This window comes from Bufo bufo, chromosome 1, assembly GCF_905171765.1.
Source record: "Bufo bufo chromosome 1, aBufBuf1.1, whole genome shotgun sequence".
Lineage (NCBI taxonomy): Eukaryota > Metazoa > Chordata > Amphibia > Anura > Bufonidae > Bufo > Bufo bufo.
This window is the reverse complement of record NC_053389.1, coordinates 504,071,324-504,091,167: the sequence shown is the minus strand read 5'-3', so window position 1 is coordinate 504,091,167 and position 19,844 is coordinate 504,071,324. Positions and strand designations below refer to the sequence as shown.

Below are 19,844 nucleotides of genomic sequence, written 5' to 3'. Positions count from 1 at the left end.
AGAAAGCTACCATAAGGAAAACAGCCCTATCTTAAATAGAGCGTGCAGCCAACCGCTGCGACTTCCTGACCCCGGGTATAATGGAGTCAGGCGTGGTTCTCGATACCCTCGTGACAAATATACAAAAAGTATTCTCACTACATCAGAAACTTCTATGAGGTTTTTCTGACATAGTTTAGCAGTCAGCTTTATAGCTGAGTGGATAAGGACCTTGCCTCTAATGTACAAGTGGTTGGGAGTTCAAATCTCAGCAGAAACCTTTCAGAAATTAGATTTAAATACACTGGGGTGTCTTCAAGCACTGACTCCATATATGGATATAGCTATATATGGAGTCAGAGCAGGGACTCCTAAGCCGAATTAGAGTCCCGACACCCTCCCCTCTTCAGAGCAGGGGGTGCCTGGGGTTCTACCATTGACTTTCATTGTGCTTGGGTGCTCAGTAGATTACCCGAGCATTGCAAAGTGTTCCACACGAGCACTTTGGTGCTCAATCAACACTACTAATAGCACTTAGTACCTTATTTCCAGATGTGCCTTTGATTTAGCAATAAATGTTTTCTATCTTCTGAAAATCCTGTTTGTTTGGTTTGCAAATGAGCCAGTAAGGTGCCCAGAGGGGCGTCACTCTTGCAGGAAGGAGCCCAGGCACGCCTCCTACAGGGAAAAGGGGGGGGGGGGCAGAGTTAAAGCTTGAATGTGATGTAGGAGGGGTCGACACATTATGGCAGAACATTGAGACAGTAAAACATCATTTTTTGTTTCAAAAATGCTATTATTGTGTTAAAGTGAAATAAATAAAAAAGTAGACATATTAGGTATCGCCGCATCCGTAACAACCAGCTCTATAAAAATATCACATGATCCAACCCCTCAGGTTAACGCCGTAAAAAAAAAATAGAAACAGTGCCACACAAAAGCTATTTTTTGTCACCTTACATCACAAAAAGTGTAATAGCAAGCGATCAAAAAGTCATATGCACCCCAAAATAGTGCCAATCAAACCGTCATCTCATTCTGCAAAAAATCATACCCTACCTAAGACAATCGCCCAAAAAAAAATATATGACTCTCAGACTATGGAGACACTAAAACATGATTATTATTTTTTGGTTTCAAAAATGATATTATTATGTAAAACTTAAATAAAAAATAATAAAAACATATTAGGTATTGCCACGTCCGTAACGACCGGCTCTATAAAAGTGAACACTGTCAATAAAATTAAATAAAAACTGTGCTAAAAAAACAACTTTTTTTGTCACTTTACATCACAAAAAGTGCAACACCAAGTGATCAAAAAGTCAAATGTCCCACTAAATGGTGCCAATAAAACAGTCACCTCATTCCGCAAAAAAATTAGCCCGTACATAAGAAAATGGCTCAAAAAAATAAATAAAAATATAGCTCTTAGAACAGTGTTTCCCAACCAGTGTGCCTCCAGCTGTTGCAAAACTACAACTCTCAGCATGCCCGCACAGCCAAAGGCTGTCCGGGCATGCTGGGAGTTGTAGTTTTGCAACAGCTGGAGGCGCACTGGTTGGGAAACACTGTCTTAGAACATGGAGACAGTAAAACATCATTTTTTGTTTCAAAAATGCTATTATTGTGTTAAAGTGAAATAAATAAAAAAAGTTGACATATTAGGTATCGCCCTCGTCCATAACAACCAGCTCTATAAAAATATCACATGACCCAACCCCTCAGGTGAACGCCGTTAAAAAAAAATATTGAAAGCCATTTTTTGTCACCTCACATAACATAAAGTGTTATAGCAAGCGATCAAAAAGTCATATGCACCCCAAAATAGTGCCAATCAAACTGTCATCTCATCCCACAAAAAATTATACCCTACCTAAGACAATCGCCCAAAAAATAAAATAAAAACATGACTCACAGACTATGGAGACACTAAAACATGATTTTTTTTTGTTTCAAAAATGATATTATTATGTAAAACTTAAATAAATACAAAATAAAAAAAACATATTAGACATTGCCTCTATAAAAATATCACATAACCTAACCTCTCGGGTGAACACCGTCAAAAGAATAAAATAAAAACTGTGCTAAAAAAACAAACATTTTCTTTGTCACCTTACACCACTAAAAGTGCAACACCAAGTGATCAAATAGGCGTATGCACCCCAAAATAGTACCAATCTAATAGTCACCTCATGCTGCAAAAAATGAGCCCCTACCTAAGACAATCGCCTAAAAAATAAAAAATAATATGGCTCTCAGAATATGGAGACACTAAAATATATATTTTTTCGTTTAAAAAATGCTGTTATTGTGTAAAACTTAAGTAAATGAAAAAGTATACATATTAGGTAGAGAACATTCTCTATAAAAATATCACATGACCTAACCTCTCAGTTGAACACCGTAAAAAAAAAAAAAAAAAACGGTATCAAAAAAGCTATTTTTGTCACCTTACATAACAAAAAGTGTAATAGCTAGCGATCAAAAAGTCATATGCACCCCAAAATAGTACCAATCAAACCGTCATCTCAACCCGCAAGAATGATACCCTACCTAAGACAATCGCCCAGAAAAAAAAAAAAAAATATGGCTCTCAGACTATGGAGACTCTAAAATGATTTTTTTTTTGTTTCAAAAATGATATTATTATGTAAAACAAATAAATAAATAAATAAAAAAGTATAGATATTAGTTATTGTCGCATCCGTAAGAACCTGCTGTATAAAAATATCACATTACCTAACCCCCAGGTGAATCAAACTGTCATCTCATACCGAAAAAAATAAGCCCCTACATAAGACAGTTGCCCAAAAAGAATGAAAATAAATAAATATGGTTTTCAGAATGTGGAGACACAAAAAAATTGTTTTTTTTACAAAAATGCTTTGTTATGTAAAACAAACAACCAAAAAAGTTATATTTGGTATTGTCGCATCCATAACAACCTGCTCTATAAAAATAACGCATAATCTAACCTGCCAGATGGATATTGTAAATAACAAAAAATAAAAACGGTGCAAAAACTGCTTTTTTTGTTACCTTGCCTCACAAAAAGTGTAATATAATGCAACCAAAAATCATATGTACCCTAAAATAGTACCAACAAAACTGCCACCTTATCCCGTAGTTTCCAAAATGGGTCACTTTTTTGGAGTTTCTACACTAGGGGTGCATCAGGGGGGCTTCAAATGGGACATGGTATCAAAAAACCAGTCCAGCAAAATCTGCCTTCCAAAAACCATATGGTGTTCCTTTCCTTCTGCGGCCTGCCGTGTGGCCATACAGCAATTTAGGACCACATATGGGGTGTTTCTGTAAACTACAGAATCAGGACAATAAATTTTGAGTTTTGTTTGGCTGTTAACCCTTGCTTTGTTACTGGAAAAAATGGAATAAAATAGAAAATTATCCAAAAAATAGAAATTCTGAAATTTCATCTCCATATTCCATTAACTCTTTTGGAAAACATAAAGTGTTACCAAAGTTTGTAAAATCTGCTTTGAATACGTTGAGGGGTGTATTTTCCAAAATGGGTAACTTTATCGGAGCTTCTACTCTAGGGGTGCATCGGGGGGGGGGGGGGGGGGCTTTAAATGGGACATTGTGTCAAAAAACCAGTCCAGCAAAATCTGCCTTCTAAAAACCATATGGCATTCCTTTCGAGAAAACAATCGCAGAATGGCATTGATAAGTAAAAGCATTTTAAAGTTATTACCACACATGTCAGATTTGCAAAAAATGGCTTTGTCAGGAAGGGGGAAATGGCCCGGATGTGAAGTGGTTAAATTAATAGTCCTTGTATGAAATTGGATGCAATTATGAAAAACTATGTAAGTAGGGGATTTTTTTCCCTACAGATATATATTTTTTCCCAGCTAAACCCTTGAGACCTTCATTATTATAATTGGGGATCTTTTTCAGTTAAATAGATCTCTGATGTTTCATCATGTATTGCATGTTTCATTTACTGAGCTTTTTCATCATAAATTATGGTGCTGATGCTCTCTTAAAACAAAGGCCTCTTGCTATAGTTACAGAGATGTAAATTTTTTCTTTCGTGCTCATTCATAAAATAAGAAATATCATTAAAATAATTAACTACTTTAATAAGTGAGACATGTATTTTTATATGCTAATAAATTTTACCCAAGGTATAGATGATGTGGCAGTCAACTAATTAATTTTGTTTAATTTCAGGACCTACCTAGCCATAAGTCCTTGCATGTCAAAAAAGATACATTTGGGAAATAAATTACTGTTTACAAGTTTTGCTTTGTTCTGTATTGAAAATGTTCTACAGGATCTTAGAATGATAAAGCTGAATTGCAATCAACACTGGCTGTTAAGCATTGCCTCATGAGAGATAATAGTGTAGCTCTCTAATTGGCTCTGTGCAAGTCTCTAGTATGACTGATTTTAGCTGTTGTGCTGCCATTCTTCCTTCTACCGGCACTATTATCTCAGAGTGACACTTCCATTACTCTGAGCGGAGAAAGATGAACGTCACCTGTCAGAGGCTGGTTAATTGTGTTGCTAGATGTATGTTACCGGAGCACAGCTTGGACATTTATGAACATAACTACTTCCTCTGATATTCACCATTCTTCACCGATCAATACTGTTCTTATAGTAAGTGCATAATTGAGTGAAGGCATTTACTACCAAGAGCTGACAATGACCCCGCTGCATGAGTTTTCCTGTCCATACTGTCACAAATGAAGGGATATTTGCTTTTATTCCATGCTGCCTTTGAAATTGAAATTAATTTTTAAGTTTCATTTCCCCCCCCCTAGATAAATGGCCAAGATATCCAGAACAGAGAGGAGGCAGTGGCTTTGCTTTCCAATGATGAATGCCAGAAAATTGTTCTTCTGGTTGCAAGGCCAGATTTACCGGTTAGTAAAGATATATGATTATATACTATAAGGCAACATTGATTGTGCTCTGAATAATTACTTACTGTGTGTTGACCTTTTTTATATCTGAGTGTTGTTCAAATAATGTTTTTGTTTAATTTGGAAATCCATCGTACAGCAAAAATAGTAAGGGAAAAACGAAGATATGACTACAGGGAAGCCTAACTCTTGTCTTCCTAGCAGTGTTTGCAGGTTATAAATAAACCAATTTAGTAAAAATGACTAATGATTATAGAAAAGGCCAGATGCAAAAAGGATAAACCATTTTTAGATTTTCATACCCAAAGAAGACCTTAGTGTGTTCTCAACATTGTGCCATAATTTAAGCTTAATTTGAAAATCCATCATACAGCGAAACCAACAGTGTCGGTCCAAACAATATATAATTCCAATGTTTATAATTAGTATTGAGTGAAGCAATTGAAGTGGAATTCTGTACGAAGTTTAGGAAAACTTTAATTTTGCAATGAATCTGAATTTCCTCGTGCTTCGTGGTAATGAATCAGGTTTTCTTAAAATGGCGGCTGCACATGGTAAAAAGCAAATCTAAGTGTAAATGAGACAAGCATGGGAACGCAAGATCACCCATAATGCTGTGCAGCCAACCAATCCGCAAATTAGCCATCCCCTGTAATGTCACAGCCCTATAAAATGCTCATTCAGCGCGGTCTCCACCATTGTCCTGTGTAGTGATGGGAAATCTTATTCATTTTAGTTCATTCTGATCTAGTTCACCTTAAAGATTAGTTCCTTTAGCTCATTATGTCTCTGGCTCTGTGATTCTACTGACAAGTGATAAGAAGCACAGATCTGGTCTATTACACATACGATTTATAGCTGTCACGGATGATGTTGCAGAAAGCTGGAACTTATAAATAAACATCCGACTGGCTTGATCCCAAACTAAGGAGCATATGGGTGAGCCCTATAAAACCCCTAGAGCTCTCCCTGACTGCTATGACCATGCAAGGGTCTCTATGGTAGACGATTGCATGCCCACGTACCTAATACTGTGTGACACCTGAAAACCCTATAATAGTGAGGGGACATGACCACTGGCTCCCTGCACTTAATACGGACGAAGTCAGGGTCACCTAGAATCAAGCCAGCAAGGAAACACAAATAAAGGAAAAAGACTCATATGAGGAAACAGCAGCAGCAGCCTCCAGCAGTGAACACCTCATCCAGGAAGTAGTATAAACCGCAAAGTGAGGCAGTATGGGAGGGAATGTAAAGGGAGACAATTAGTCTAAATAGGTGACACCTGGGAGAAGGAAAGGAGATGACAAAGTGAAACCAAAACAAAGAACGTCATGCAAGAGGTAGAGAAGAACGTCTGCCAGACGTTCTCACAGAACTGGCGGTGACAACAGCTCCTTGGATGAGTTATATTTTTGTTAAAAGAATCAGATATATTTATTATTATCCAGCAGTCTGAATAAAAACAGGCTGATGATACTTTTTGCAGTGAATAGAACTTCAGTATAGCCTACTGCCTGCCCTGCAGACTATGTCCTGAGGAGGCTGATTAGGATCCTGTGACTTGTGAACTAAGTGAACTAGAAGATTTACTGAGCTAACATGCTCCTAGAAGGAATCCTGACAATCTACCTCTAGTTCAATGAGATACAAAAAACTGAGGGCATCAGAGCCATCTATAGTAGTTCAGATCTACTGACTCACGTGGAAAGTATAAGAGCTGAAAAGCAGGGTAGTAGCACTTATAGTATATTCAGCACAGAGTGGGGGAGGGACAGGAGCCAGCAGAAAGACTGGACCTCTGTACTATCAAGTTAGGGATTTTATCACAAAAATAGGCAAGTTTTATAAGCCTAAGCACTCACTATCTCTTACTCCCACACACTGGCTGAATATAAGCAGTGTAATTTCAGAGATATTTTGTTTTATTTCATTTGTATTTGCTGGTCTATACTGCGTTTTCCTACTTTTCTAGCAGTGGGAAACATAAAGCAAGTAGTAGTGACAGTGATCCTGCTGGAGCTGCTGAATCATCCCTGTCTAGTGTCCAACTCCTCCCATTTGCTTTAGTTCCTGGTGAACTAATCTTTGTCGGCAAGGTGAACTAAATGATTTAGTTCACTTAAAAGATCGGTTAATTTTTAACTGATTGTTCACGAACTACCCATCACTAGTCCTAAGAGCTGAGCATAGGGAGAGACGTGGCAAGCACTTATGCACTAGGGTCAGTGTTGCTGAAAGCAATTAATAGAAACAATTTTGATAGGGAGAGTGCAGGGAGAGAGCAGGGAGTGTGCAGGGAAAGTGCAGGGAGACTTATTCTGCGTCAGTTTTATTTATTTATTGCTACATTTACTTATTCCTACATTGGCCATAAACTAATATATGTAATTCAATTTCAATAAGATGGAAGCCTTTATTATTCCACTGCCAGCATGCCAACCAATACCATCCAGTCTTCACCCCTTAGGGGGGGGGGGGCAGGTCTTAATGTTGACCATCCTCATCTTTTGCTGGCTTTACTTCTTCCAGGCAGGCCAAAACTAGGCCAGCAAAGATTTGCATATTGTGCCCCCACCCGACCAACCAAACCACATACCAGCAACAGCTCCTGTTTAAAAGTGTATTAAAGGTGCCATGTGGCCATTAACAATGAAGACTGACTATATAGTGTGGATTTCATTATTAAATCAAAGGCAGCTGTGGGCTAATTAGGCACACGGTTCTTCACCGAAGCAAGACAGCAACCTACCCAGGGTACAACCACTCCATATGGCTGTGCCCTAAGCCACAGTGCAGGGACGTAGCTAAAGGCACATGGGCCCTGGTGCAAGAGTTCAGCTTGGGCCCCCCTTCCCTGAGTGCTTTGTGGCCAGAGGCAGGGAAGCACATAGCCTTCGTGCTGCCTTAGGCAAAAATTGAAAAGACACCCCCCATGCCAAATTCTTGGCCTAACCCCTTCCCTCCAGCCAGAGTTGCCAAACTGAATTTTTCAAACCTTCGCTCAACTCTATTTATAATACAGCAAAATGAAAAACATAGTATAGTAAAGTGAAAATGTCATATCACAAATACTGAAAGGTAAAAACTCAGCTGTCATAGCTGGGTCTTGGAAGCCTAACTCTTGTGTTCCTTAAAGTATTATCAGATTATTAATAAATAAATTATAAAAAATGGCTAAAAATGCTAAAAAAAAGCCCAAATCAAAAAGGACAAAACATTTTTAGATTTAGATACCCATAGAAGACCTTAGTTCATACACAACAATGTGCCATCATTTATGGGTTAAGGTGTGAGATGTAATCACTGCCTGGCAAAGACGGTTAAAAAAAACAACTTTATTTCAATTGACTTTTAAAAGTAGGGTGTTACAGCCCCCTGTGGCTGTGTCAGATAATTGGCCAGGTATATAGTAATGTTAGGTCAGTTTTCACTGAGAGTGTTAACTGTTATCAAATCATGTGTCCTGTTTCACCATGAACACACACTCATCAGACACTGATGGTGCAATGCTTCTAGGTACAAATAAAATTAAATGCACCCCACTCGTCTTCCCTCACACCCCAATCACACCATACAAACGAATCAGGGGGATTATGCCCCGAGCAATCTCGTGCACATTGACAAGCAATCCCTTTCTGGTTAGACATAGTTTGAGGGAGCATCTGGGATTTGTGCTCTATTGGAAATTCCATACATATGCCCACACAGGTCCCTCACTCAGCTATCTCATTCCCTTATTCCCTTCAGACATACTGTGCAACTCTAGCTCTGCCTATATAATTCTCAAAGTATAGTATTTTCTACTCTGGCTAGCTGCAGGTGAAGATGCTTGACACGTCTTCACACTATAATTTTCAGTATTTCATCAGGAGCTTCCCTACATTATAACACCCTAGCATTAAGCAGATCACTGGCTGCAATGATGGTTTGCAGCACAGCCTCTGACGCTTATTTGGCCCTATATCAGGAACCCATGCAGACAGACTCAGGAATCCATTCATACTTTGTAAGATCAAGGCATACTGGCGAGCAGACACAGAATGCACAAGAGTTAGAAATACAGACCTTGAGAATTTGGATGGATGGAGAACAGGAACAGACTTCTCGAACCCAGACGTACATAAAGGATACTGGGTGGCAGTAGTCAAGACATCATGGTGAGGGGGAAGCAAAAGACGCTCACAGTGTTGCTACAGGACATAGTACATACACAATGGTACAGGAAAACAGACTGAAGCTGGCACACACATACAGACAGATAAGCTCCATACTGAATGTAGCAGAGCACATACAATCCAAGCAGAACACATAGACAGAAAGACATGATTACACAATGAGGGCAGGTCATAGCACTCAAGAAAACATCCACCAAAAAGATACAGAACACTGGACTATATAGCATAATTAACAAATTCATTAGTCAATCAGATACAGGCACACACACAGCAAGGGAATGATTAATGATCACAATATAGAATTGAGGAGAGATACAAGCACAAAGGCACAATTCCCACCACAAAGTATCCAGGACCAGGATACATTTAGCCAATAGCCATACAGGGAAATGGCCCTAAATTGCCCCCACAAGCTATGGATACTGGCACGGACACTACAATGGTACAAGTGAAAGGCATTATAACACTTTATAACAAGTCTACTTCTATAATATATAGGTAAGTCTACTTTTATAATATATAGGCAACATTTCATGATCATGCCAAAGTATGCATGATCTTAATTGGACAAATAGCAAATTTAAATTGCTATTATTAAACACTTAAATGGGTTGTTTCATCAAGACAGCACCTTTTTATATGCTGTGAGGCGGTGACAGGAGTCATTTATGAGGGGAGATATGTGTCACCCAGAATGTTGCAGGAAGTATTCTAAAGCGGCTTGCTTATACCAGGAATGTGTCACCAAGGTGTCCCACCTTGGTGGAGTAAAAGCCCTAGTCCAGGTGTCCACTAAAGTAGTTGGGGGACACCATATAGATAGTGTAGCTGGTTCAGCTAGTTCAGGGCGGGCTTTTACTGGGAACAGGCAATGTGTTGGGTAGGTGCACGTTCCCCGGGTTCCAGTCCGGGACTTGAGGCATGCTCATGTCCAGGGATCCTACTTAATCCTGCTACTGGATCTTAGGTGTATCTCAGTCTGGAGGAAAGGCAGACAGTGTGAGGTAACACTGTCAGAGTGTGCTACGACTGCTGGACCCGGCTGCGATCCGGATGTACTGCCTGTACTTATATGAAAAGCCTAAATAAAGAGGACTTTTTATGAACGATTTGGTGTCCCTGCCTTTAAACACTGGTCTTGTGAGTACGGTTCCCCACAATGCTCAATTAGTGCATATGGCCATCAGATAAGGAGATGATATTTCAGGATCCCATTTATTTACCATAGTAGAGAACCACCAAAAAGAAGTAGCTCCCATGCCAGAATAGTAAATAGTTCTCATAATAGAGCCTTTTGTCTCTTTGTCAATTACAGTGGGACCCCTTTATCTCTTTGAACCTTGTGAAGTTGAACAGGTTGCACATATTTTATGCACACACCTGATAATATGGTAATTCTGTTGTCTGACTTCGGATCATTCTTATTTGTCGGATTAACCCTATATATGCTGTGATCAACGCTGACCGTGGCATAAATCAGGATCGCAGAGGTAGGGGGCTCCTTCTGCCACTTCACCCACCCCCCACCCCAGGCCATGCAAATGCTTTGGGGTCTGCCATGCATGGGAGCCTGTGAGAACCAGCCCCAGACTTGGTCTCACAGGCATACTGTCAGTGTGAAATGGACAGTTTCAATGTAGTACAATATAGCATGCATTGTACTACATTGAAATAGGAATTAGACCTTGAAAAGTTGATGCACCTGTATTGGGGCAAAAATAAAACTTCACCATAAAAAAAAGGTCCCCTTTCCTTTATCAAGTGATTTTTAATAAAAATGTAATAAAAATACACATATTAAAAATCACCATGTTTATAATGGCTGTATAAAAATATCACATAACCGACCCCCTCAGGTGAACGCTGTAAAAGAAATTAATGAAAAGCTGTGCCAAAACAGCCATTTTTTGGTCACCTTGCCCCAAAAAAGTGTAATATTGAATGATTGAAAAATCTTATGTACCCAAAAATGGTACCAATAAAAATGTCAACTATTCCCGCAAAAAATCGAGCCCCTACACAAGGCAATCAACAGAAAAAAATAAAAAATATATATATATGGCTTTCAGAATGTGGAGACACAAAAATGATTTTTATTGTGTAAAACTTAAATTAATAAAAAAAAAAATAGACACGATAGTTATTGTAGCATCCGTATCGAGTGGCTCTATAAAAATATCACATGACCTACCCCCTCAGGTGAACGCCATAAAAAACAAAATAAAAACTGTGCTGAAACAGCCATTGTTTGTCACCTTGCCCCAAAAAGTGTAATATTGAACTGTCAAAAAATCTTATGTATACCGAAAACGGTACCAATAAAAATGTCAACTCTTCTTGCAAAAAACAGGTACATAAGTACATAGCTTAAAGATTTGTACATCAGTATGAAATTATCCATTGATTCTAAAACAAACTTATTTCTGGCAGTGGATTTGAAATAATTTTCTAACACATTTAGCTTTGAAGTGAAACTTTTGTATAATGCTGTAAATGAGTTTCATCCATGTGACATGCAGCTGACACTTGAAAAGAGTGCATAACACATACACATTTATAACTGTTTATAACTGATTATCAACAAATTAGTCCTATTGTTTATTTGCAGGATAAAAGGCAATGGAAATGAATGTGTTATCAGTATTATTTTGGTGTGAAGCAAAGTATAAAAAGCTTCATTTCAAAGAGTCGTTATGATGAAAGGAAGTGGCCAGGCGTTGCTATTAGGGCTCGCACCACATTACCATGTGTTAGTAATAATGTCATATACTAATGTATTCTTTACAGCTGGATGAAGGCTGGCTCGATGATGAAAGGAATGAATTCTTGGAAGAGTTAAACATGCAAATACTGGAAGAACAACGTCATGAGGCAATGCAATACCCAGCTGATGAAGTGAAACAGGTAGAAATTACTAAACATCATTTTCTAACCCTAATTTACACTATGAATGGAGAGAAATATCAAAATCTGACCATTTCTCACAATAAAAACAGATGCTACAATATTCTCTTATATTAGATTGAGAGGCCACACTGCCCAGAACATTCTTCATTTAGAAAGTCTGCTTCCTGTGTGTACAGGATTTATCTTTCTTCCAATGTAATTTGTGCCAGACATAAAAATAATCTGCTTTGAAGCGCTTAGGTACAGTTAACTAATGTAGAGATGCTTGAAAAAACTGTATTTCTAGGTGGTAATGCAATTCGGATATTGTTCAATTGAATCTGACAGAGAAACTGAACAAGAACGTCAGTCTTTTGAATTTGGAACATGCAATATTGTTAAAGTATCATCAACATTGTTACTAGTGTTGAGCGCGAATATTCGAATATCAAATTTTTTTAGCGAATATTGCCACTTCGCTAATTCGCGAATATTTCGAATATAGTGCTATAAATTCGATATTTCGAATATTCGTTTTTTTTTTTTGTTTTTTTATTGTTATATTTTTTTCTTTCCCACTTCCCAAAAGTAGTTCTTACCTGTCCTTAGGATTCCTGGCTTCCTGGCTGCTCCAGTCAGTGCCCGTTGCTGCTTCTGACGACTTCCGAGCTCATGGAGCGTCCCCATCAACATGGGAACGCCTCCATACTAGAATGTACTGTCGGATTTGAGAATTACGTTGAAATCGTAATTCGATTAATTCAAGTTATAATAATCAAATTGCGATTTCAACTTAGCACTGATATATTCCATATTAGGCTAGAATTAACGAATATGGAATATAGCAGTGCTAAGTTGAAATCGCAATTCGATTATTATAACTTGAATTAATCGCATTGCTATTTCAACTTGGACCTGGTTTACTATGGTTGGCTTGGTAGAATTAGCGAATACGACGAATGTATTCGTCATATTCCTCAAAACGAAGATAACGAAGTATTCTCCGTCTTCGTTTTAGCTCCATATTCGTCAACTTCGCTAATTCTAGCAATCAAATAGGAAAGTTGACTATAGAGACAGCTAAGTTTAATTCGCTATGCGATTATATTACTTTGATAAAAAAATAATAATTTATAGTTATAAATAATTCTTGATTATTATAATGATGCTATTTATAAAAAAAAAAAAAGCAAAGTAATATAATCGCATAGTGAATTAGACACAGCTGTCTCTATAGTCAACCTTCCTATTTGATTGCTAGAATTAGCGAAGTTGACGAATAGGTAGCTAAAACGAAGATGGAGAATACTTCGTTATCTTCGTTTTGAGGAATATGATGAATACATTCGTCATCTTCGCTAATTCTACCAAGCCAACCATAGTAAACCAGGTCCAAGTTGAAATAGCAATGCGATTAATTCAAGTTATAATAATCGAATTGCGATTTCAACTTAGCACTGCTATATTCCATATTCGTTAATTCTAGCCTAATATGGAATATAGCAGTGCTAAGTTGAAATCGCAATTCAATTATTATAACTTGAATTAATCGCATTGCTATTTCAACTTAGACCTGGTTTACTATGGTTGGCTTGGTAGAATTAGCGAATATGACGAATGTATTCGTCATATTCCTCAAAACGAAGATAACAAAGTATTCTCCATCTTCGTTTTAGCTACCTATTCGTCAACTTCGCTAATTCTAGCAATCAAATAGGAAGGTTGACTATAGAGACAGCTGTGTTTAATTCGCTATGCGATTATATTACTTTGCTTTTTTTTATAAATAGAATCATTCTAATAATCAAGTATTTAACTATTCAATAAAAAAAAAAAAAAAAGCAAAGTAATATAATCGCATAGCGAATTAAACTTAGCTGTCTCTATAGTCAACTTTCCTATTTGATTGCTAGAATTAGCGAAGTTGACTAATAGGTAGCTAAAACGAAGATGGAGAATATTTTGTTATCTTCGTTTTGAGGAATATGACGAATACATTCGTCATATTCGTCATCTTCGCTAATTCTAGATATCAAACCAATAGGAAAGTAGCCTTAAGTTAAAATCGCAATACGCGATTATTTAAATCGCATATTAATCGCGATAACTAGAATAATGACGAATATTCGATTTCGACGAATATGAAACGAATATTCTATCGAATATTCCTGAATTTCGTCGAAATCGAATATGGCACCTGCCGCTCATCACTAATTGTTACTACAAAATTTTTTGGGAGAATTTTAATACTATATTGCTATTGCACAAATCTGTTAAATACCTACATATCAGTTTGTGTTGAGCGAATCCGAAGTGGAATTTGATCCGAATTTCGGAAAATTTTCTTGCGTTTCATGGTAACAAATGAATTTTTCCTGAAATGGCTGAATAAAAAACACATACTCACCTCATCCATTTTCTCACAAAGAGGCCGCCACGGACATTTTGAAGATTGAAGAGATTTCGCACAGTGAAGTATGATGTCACCATGCCACCCGGCTTGGTGACATCATCACGTCACTGCACAAGATTTTGCGTGGTGTTTTCAATCAAGATGGACGTGGCAGCCTCTAAGCGATCAAGTGGATAAGGTAAGTACTTTTTTGTACTAGATTAACCCCTGAAAGCCCTCAATGTTAGGCCTAGTTCACACGAACGTATGGCTTTTTCAGTGTTTTGCAGTCCGTTTTTCACGGATCCGTTAGTCCGTTTTTTGTTTTCGTTGTGTTTCCGTTTCTGTTCCGTTTTTCCGTTCCGTTTTTCCGTATGGTATATACAGTATACAGTAATTACATAGAAAAAATTGGGCTAGGCATAACATTTTCAATAGATGGTTCAGCAAAAACGGAACGGATACGGAAGACATACAGATGCATTTCCGTTTGTGTTCCGTTTTTTTTGCGGACCCATTGACTTGAATAGAGCCACGGAACGTGATTTGCGGGCAATAATAGGACATGTTCTATCTTTCAACGGAACGGAAAAACGAAAATACGGAAACGGAATGCATACGGAGTACATTCCTTTTTTTTGCGGAACCATTGCAATGAATGGTTCCGTATACGGACCGTATACGGAACACGAAAAAACGGCCCGTACACTCGCAAAAAAAACATTCGTGTGAACTAGGCCTTAATCTCAGATGCTGAGATCAGGGTTTAATGCGGCATCTGAGGGGTCCAATGACCCCATCATTGCACTCGCTATATACAAAGAAATGTGCTTTGTGATGAAGTAATTTGTCACAAAGCACATTTCTTTGTGAAATTCGGTGAAGCAGCCAAATCAGATTTTTCAGAACTTTGTTCATCTCTAATTTCAGTATATAAGGCTAACTGTAGGTAGAGTAAACTGAGGACTGACTTTTTATAGACTTAGGGCTCATGCACACGAACGTATTTTCTTTCCATATTTGTTCAGTTTTGTTTGGGGACCGTATGCGGAACCATTCGTTTCAATGGGCTAGCAAAAGAAATGGAAGTACTCTGTGTGAATTCCGTTTCTGTATGTCCGGTCCGTAAAAAAATAGAACATGTCCTATTATTGTCCGCATTACAGACACGGAAAGGACTGCCCTATTAGGGGCCAGCTGTTCTGTTCCACAAAATAGAGAATGCACACGGGCATCATCTGTATTTTTTACGGATCAGTTTTTTGCGGACCGCAAAATACATACGGTCGCGTGCATGAGCCCTTATTCCGAAGGATAGGATCAGTAGTAAAGTAGGTCATTAGTAGTAAACTCTTGGAAAACCCTTTTAAGTCTATAAAAATGTCTGTCCTCAGTTTACTCTACCTAGTGGTAGCCTCATATCACACTTATACCACTCTTATCAGTGGGGGTCTGACCACCACCAATCAGCTGTTTGAGAAGGCACCAGCACTCACAGTAGCACTGCGGCCTTCTCTATGCTCATCAAGCACAACGTCGTCCATTTGATGGCGGCCGTGCTTGGTATCACAGCTCAAGCCCCTTCACTTCAATGGGGCTGAGCTGCATCTAGGACATATGACCAATAAATGTGACATCACATGGCAAGGCTGGGTTGCTACTACGAACACAAGTGCCTTCTCAAACAGCTGATAAGCGGGGGTCCAGGGTGTCAGATCCCCACTCATCAGATACTGATGACTGATCCAGAGGATAGGTTATCAGTAGTAAACTATCAGAAAACCCTCTTTAAAGAGAACCTGTCACTGCAAAATGCATTGCAATCTGTTTGATCCATCTATTTGCAGCATTTTGCTGCAGAATGTTGCTTATCTGACAAATGTTTTGTCCACATTGTAATATTTTTTTTCAGACCCCTGTTAAAATACAGGAGTGTATTAACCAGTTTCATGACATTTTTGTGTGCTTTGTTTTCTTTCCTTAAAGGGAACCTGTCACCGGGATTTTGTGTATAGAGCTGAGGACATGGGTTGCTAGATGGCCGCTAGCACATCTGCAATACCCAGTCCCCATAGCTCTGTGTGCTTTTATTGTGTAAAAAAAACGATTTGATACGTATGCAAATTAACCTGAGATGAGTCCTGTACGTGAGATGAGTCCTGTACGTGAGATGAGTCAGGGACAGGACTCATCTCAGGTTAATTTGCATATCTATCAAATCGTTTTTTGGCAATTTTGCAGGCCACAGGATATCATGCTCTTCCTGTTAAGCCCGTGTTTCCATCTCATTCTCTTAATTGTATCTTTCACGACAAAACAATAAATATGGATGTGCTCACATTAGCCATTGATCCTACCCTCACGATTTCCATAGTTTATGATGGCAAGAATAGTGCAGCATGCATATCTAGTCTATCCATCAAAAATAAGAAAACTTTGAAGGAATCATGACATATACCATATGTCAAAAGGGTCTGTTGGTGTCATTCCTTTGTATTACAGATCGAGCACAGCATTATAGCTTTTGTTATAAACAGAAGCCATAGCACTGATGTGAGACTTAATGGAAAATGCATTGTCTTACCTTTTGTCACATTTATCAAATGTCACATGTTGTTTAATAAATTTGTCTTATCCTTAAACCTAACACTTTTGTCTATAAAAGCTACTCCAGTTTCCCTACTCCACCCTCCTAATGGAGTGAGATTGCTAATTTTGGGACTTTTTAGCAAAGTCTCAATGATAAATCTGGAATAAAACTCATTAACATAGCTGACCACAACCACTTTTCCACCCACATTCCAAAACTGGAGTGAGTGGTGTAAAACTTCAAAAAGTCGCAAAATTTTGTATAAGCGAGTGCAAAGTCTCTATTTTTGCAACTTTTTGATGCCAGAATTCTGTAGTGAAGGTATGATAAGTCAGGGCCTATGTTCGGATACAAATGCATCATCATCAAAATTGCTGAAGAAAATTCATCCTAATGTTTCATACATTTGAATGGATCTTGCAGAAATTCATGCACATGGTGCTAAGACAACTCCAATCACATTTGTGGATCCGATTTTCAGCTGCAGAAATTTCTGGAGCAATTATTTTAGTGCAGAACATTGACTTAGCCTTGCTAGCCAGGTTCTTTGGAATAAAGAAGTTTCAGCCTTTAAAAAAATATCTTTTAATGTTATGTTTTCGTATCCTTTTTTCATCATACACAGACCATTTTCATTCAAATATACATTCCTTATTGTTTACAATGCATAGATGAGAAACTTTGCTCATGTAAGCATTTTTACCAACTATAAAATTGTAAATCCAGTAGTTCTTTTAAGGCACAATTCCATGCTCTATTTAATATTGCCTATGTTGCAATTTACTAAAATGAGTTTATAAAATATTTTCTTTCCTTCAGCAAAAAAAGCCAGAAGAGGAAGATGGTACGACTGACACAGCAACTTCATCATCCAATAATCATGAAAAAGACAGTGGTGTGGGCCGCACTGATGAAAGCCTGCACCATGATGAGAGCTCGGAGATGGAAAATATAGTCAAGAATCACATTACTCACCTACAGAAAAATGCAGACTTAAGACAGAGCCAGGATACGTTAGGTAGCAGTGAAATACATTGCAATGAAAGTTTGATTTCTGGGGAATACATCGATTCTGATCTCACTGTCAATCAAGAAGAAGATTGTGACAGGTTCCGGCAATTGCTAGAGCTTAAGTGCCAAATCCGAAATCGAGGTGAATATGACCTGTACTACTCCAGCAGCACAATTGAATGTAGCAGATCAGAGCATGGAGTAGAGCATGAGTTACAACTTTTAAATGAGGAGCTTAGAAGTATTGAACTTGAATGCCAGAGTATTATGCAGGCACACCGGCGAAAAAATGTTAATAATCAGAGTGGAGACATTTGGGAAATTCATGATGATGAATTTTACAATTATAATACCAGCATTGAAGTACAGAGAAGTAAAGTAGGTATGAGAGAACATGCAGAGAGATCTGATAAGGACAGTTCTAGTGCTTATAATACAGCAGAAAGCTGTAGAAGCACACCTCTGACAGTAGACAGATCCCCGGACAGTTCTCTTCAAAGAATAATCAGTATTACAAACCGTAAAAATCTCAGAAGCACGATTGTTACAAACCATTTATCATCTGGACTAAGCAGCATTGAGAATACCCCTTCAAAATCTAAAACCAATGAAAGAATTCTTAGCACAGAGTACCAAGGAAATACATTAGACTGCAGTGCATTCTTAGATCACAGAAAGAATAGCACTGAGGAAATTCCCTATCTTTCCCCATATCACAGTTCAGCATATAGACATGGAAATATACCTGTCCATGCAAGACATTATCAAAGTTACATGCAACTCATCCAACAGAAATCAGCCGTGGAATATGCACAAAGTCAAATAAATCTAGTAACAATGTGTAAAGAGTCACAAAGGTCAATGGAACCAAGGATGGAATGGAAAGTAAAAATAAGGAGTGATGGTACAAGATACATTACAAAAAGACCAGTAAGAGACAAACTTCTTAAAGAGCGTGCCTTAAAAATCAAGGAGGAAAGAAGTGGAATGACCACAGATGATGATACAATGAGTGAGATGAAGATGGGACGTTATTGGAGTAAGGAGGAAAGAAAGCAGCACCTTATGAGAGCAAAGGAGCAAAGGCGAAGGAGGGAATTCATGATGCGCAGCAGATTGGAATGTCTTAAAGAAAGTCCACAGAGTGGCAGTGAGAGCAGAAAGGAAGTTAGCATCATTGAACTGAGTCATAAAAAAATGATGAAGAAACGTAACAAAAAGATACTGGATAACTGGATGACAATCCAAGAACTCATGACACATGGAGAAAAGTCCCCTGATGGAGCTCGAGTACATAATGCCTTTTTATCAGTCACTACTGTTTGAGTAGGACTGTCAAGGAGTAGGCTACCTTTATAGGTAGAGTGTGATTGCCTCGTTCAATGTGGCATTTTATATATTTGTGACTGTTTATAGTTTCTCTTTTGTAATCCTATTTAACAATTTTACATTTACCTTTTTCATATATTACTACTTTCTTTATCAATATGGAATTATTTGTGAAGATATTAAATGGTTCATTTTTTTATGATGGAAACTTGAAAGAAGCCATTTGTTTTATTAATATATCTATTGTAAGTGGAAATTTATTTGTCTAGCTTTTTTCTTTTTATACTTTCATTATTACATAAAGTGCATACCAAAATAAACCGTTTTATATACCTGGTTATTGGAATACTCACAAAGTTTGCAATGTATCACATCTCTTCTTATACTTCAGACATGTGTTTGATTGAGACAGTGTACATTTAATATGTATATTACAGCTGTATTTGTCCAATTAAAGTGTCAGTTGGCAACTTTGCCAATATTTGTGTTGGCATAAGTCATGTAGCTAGATATAACTGTGGAGATGGATTAAAATAAATTATTATTCATCACTGCTTATATAGACTGTATTAGTTTGA

The 19,844-nt window shown here is 37.8% G+C and overlaps 1 protein-coding gene across 1 annotated transcript in view; it reads left to right on the top strand.

Moving 5' to 3' along the window:
- The window catches only part of PDZRN4 (PDZ domain containing ring finger 4), a 208,101-nt gene extending 188,838 nt beyond the window's left edge, over window positions 1-19,263 (top strand). The window contains exons 6-8 of the mRNA XM_040415734.1: window positions 4,779-4,880; window positions 11,846-11,962; window positions 17,746-19,263. Coding sequence (XP_040271668.1) covers window positions 4,779-4,880; window positions 11,846-11,962; window positions 17,746-19,263 — 1,737 coding nt within the window. The remainder of the gene's footprint in view (window positions 1-4,778; window positions 4,881-11,845; window positions 11,963-17,745) is intronic.
- Window positions 19,264-19,844: the final 581 nt, after the last annotated feature.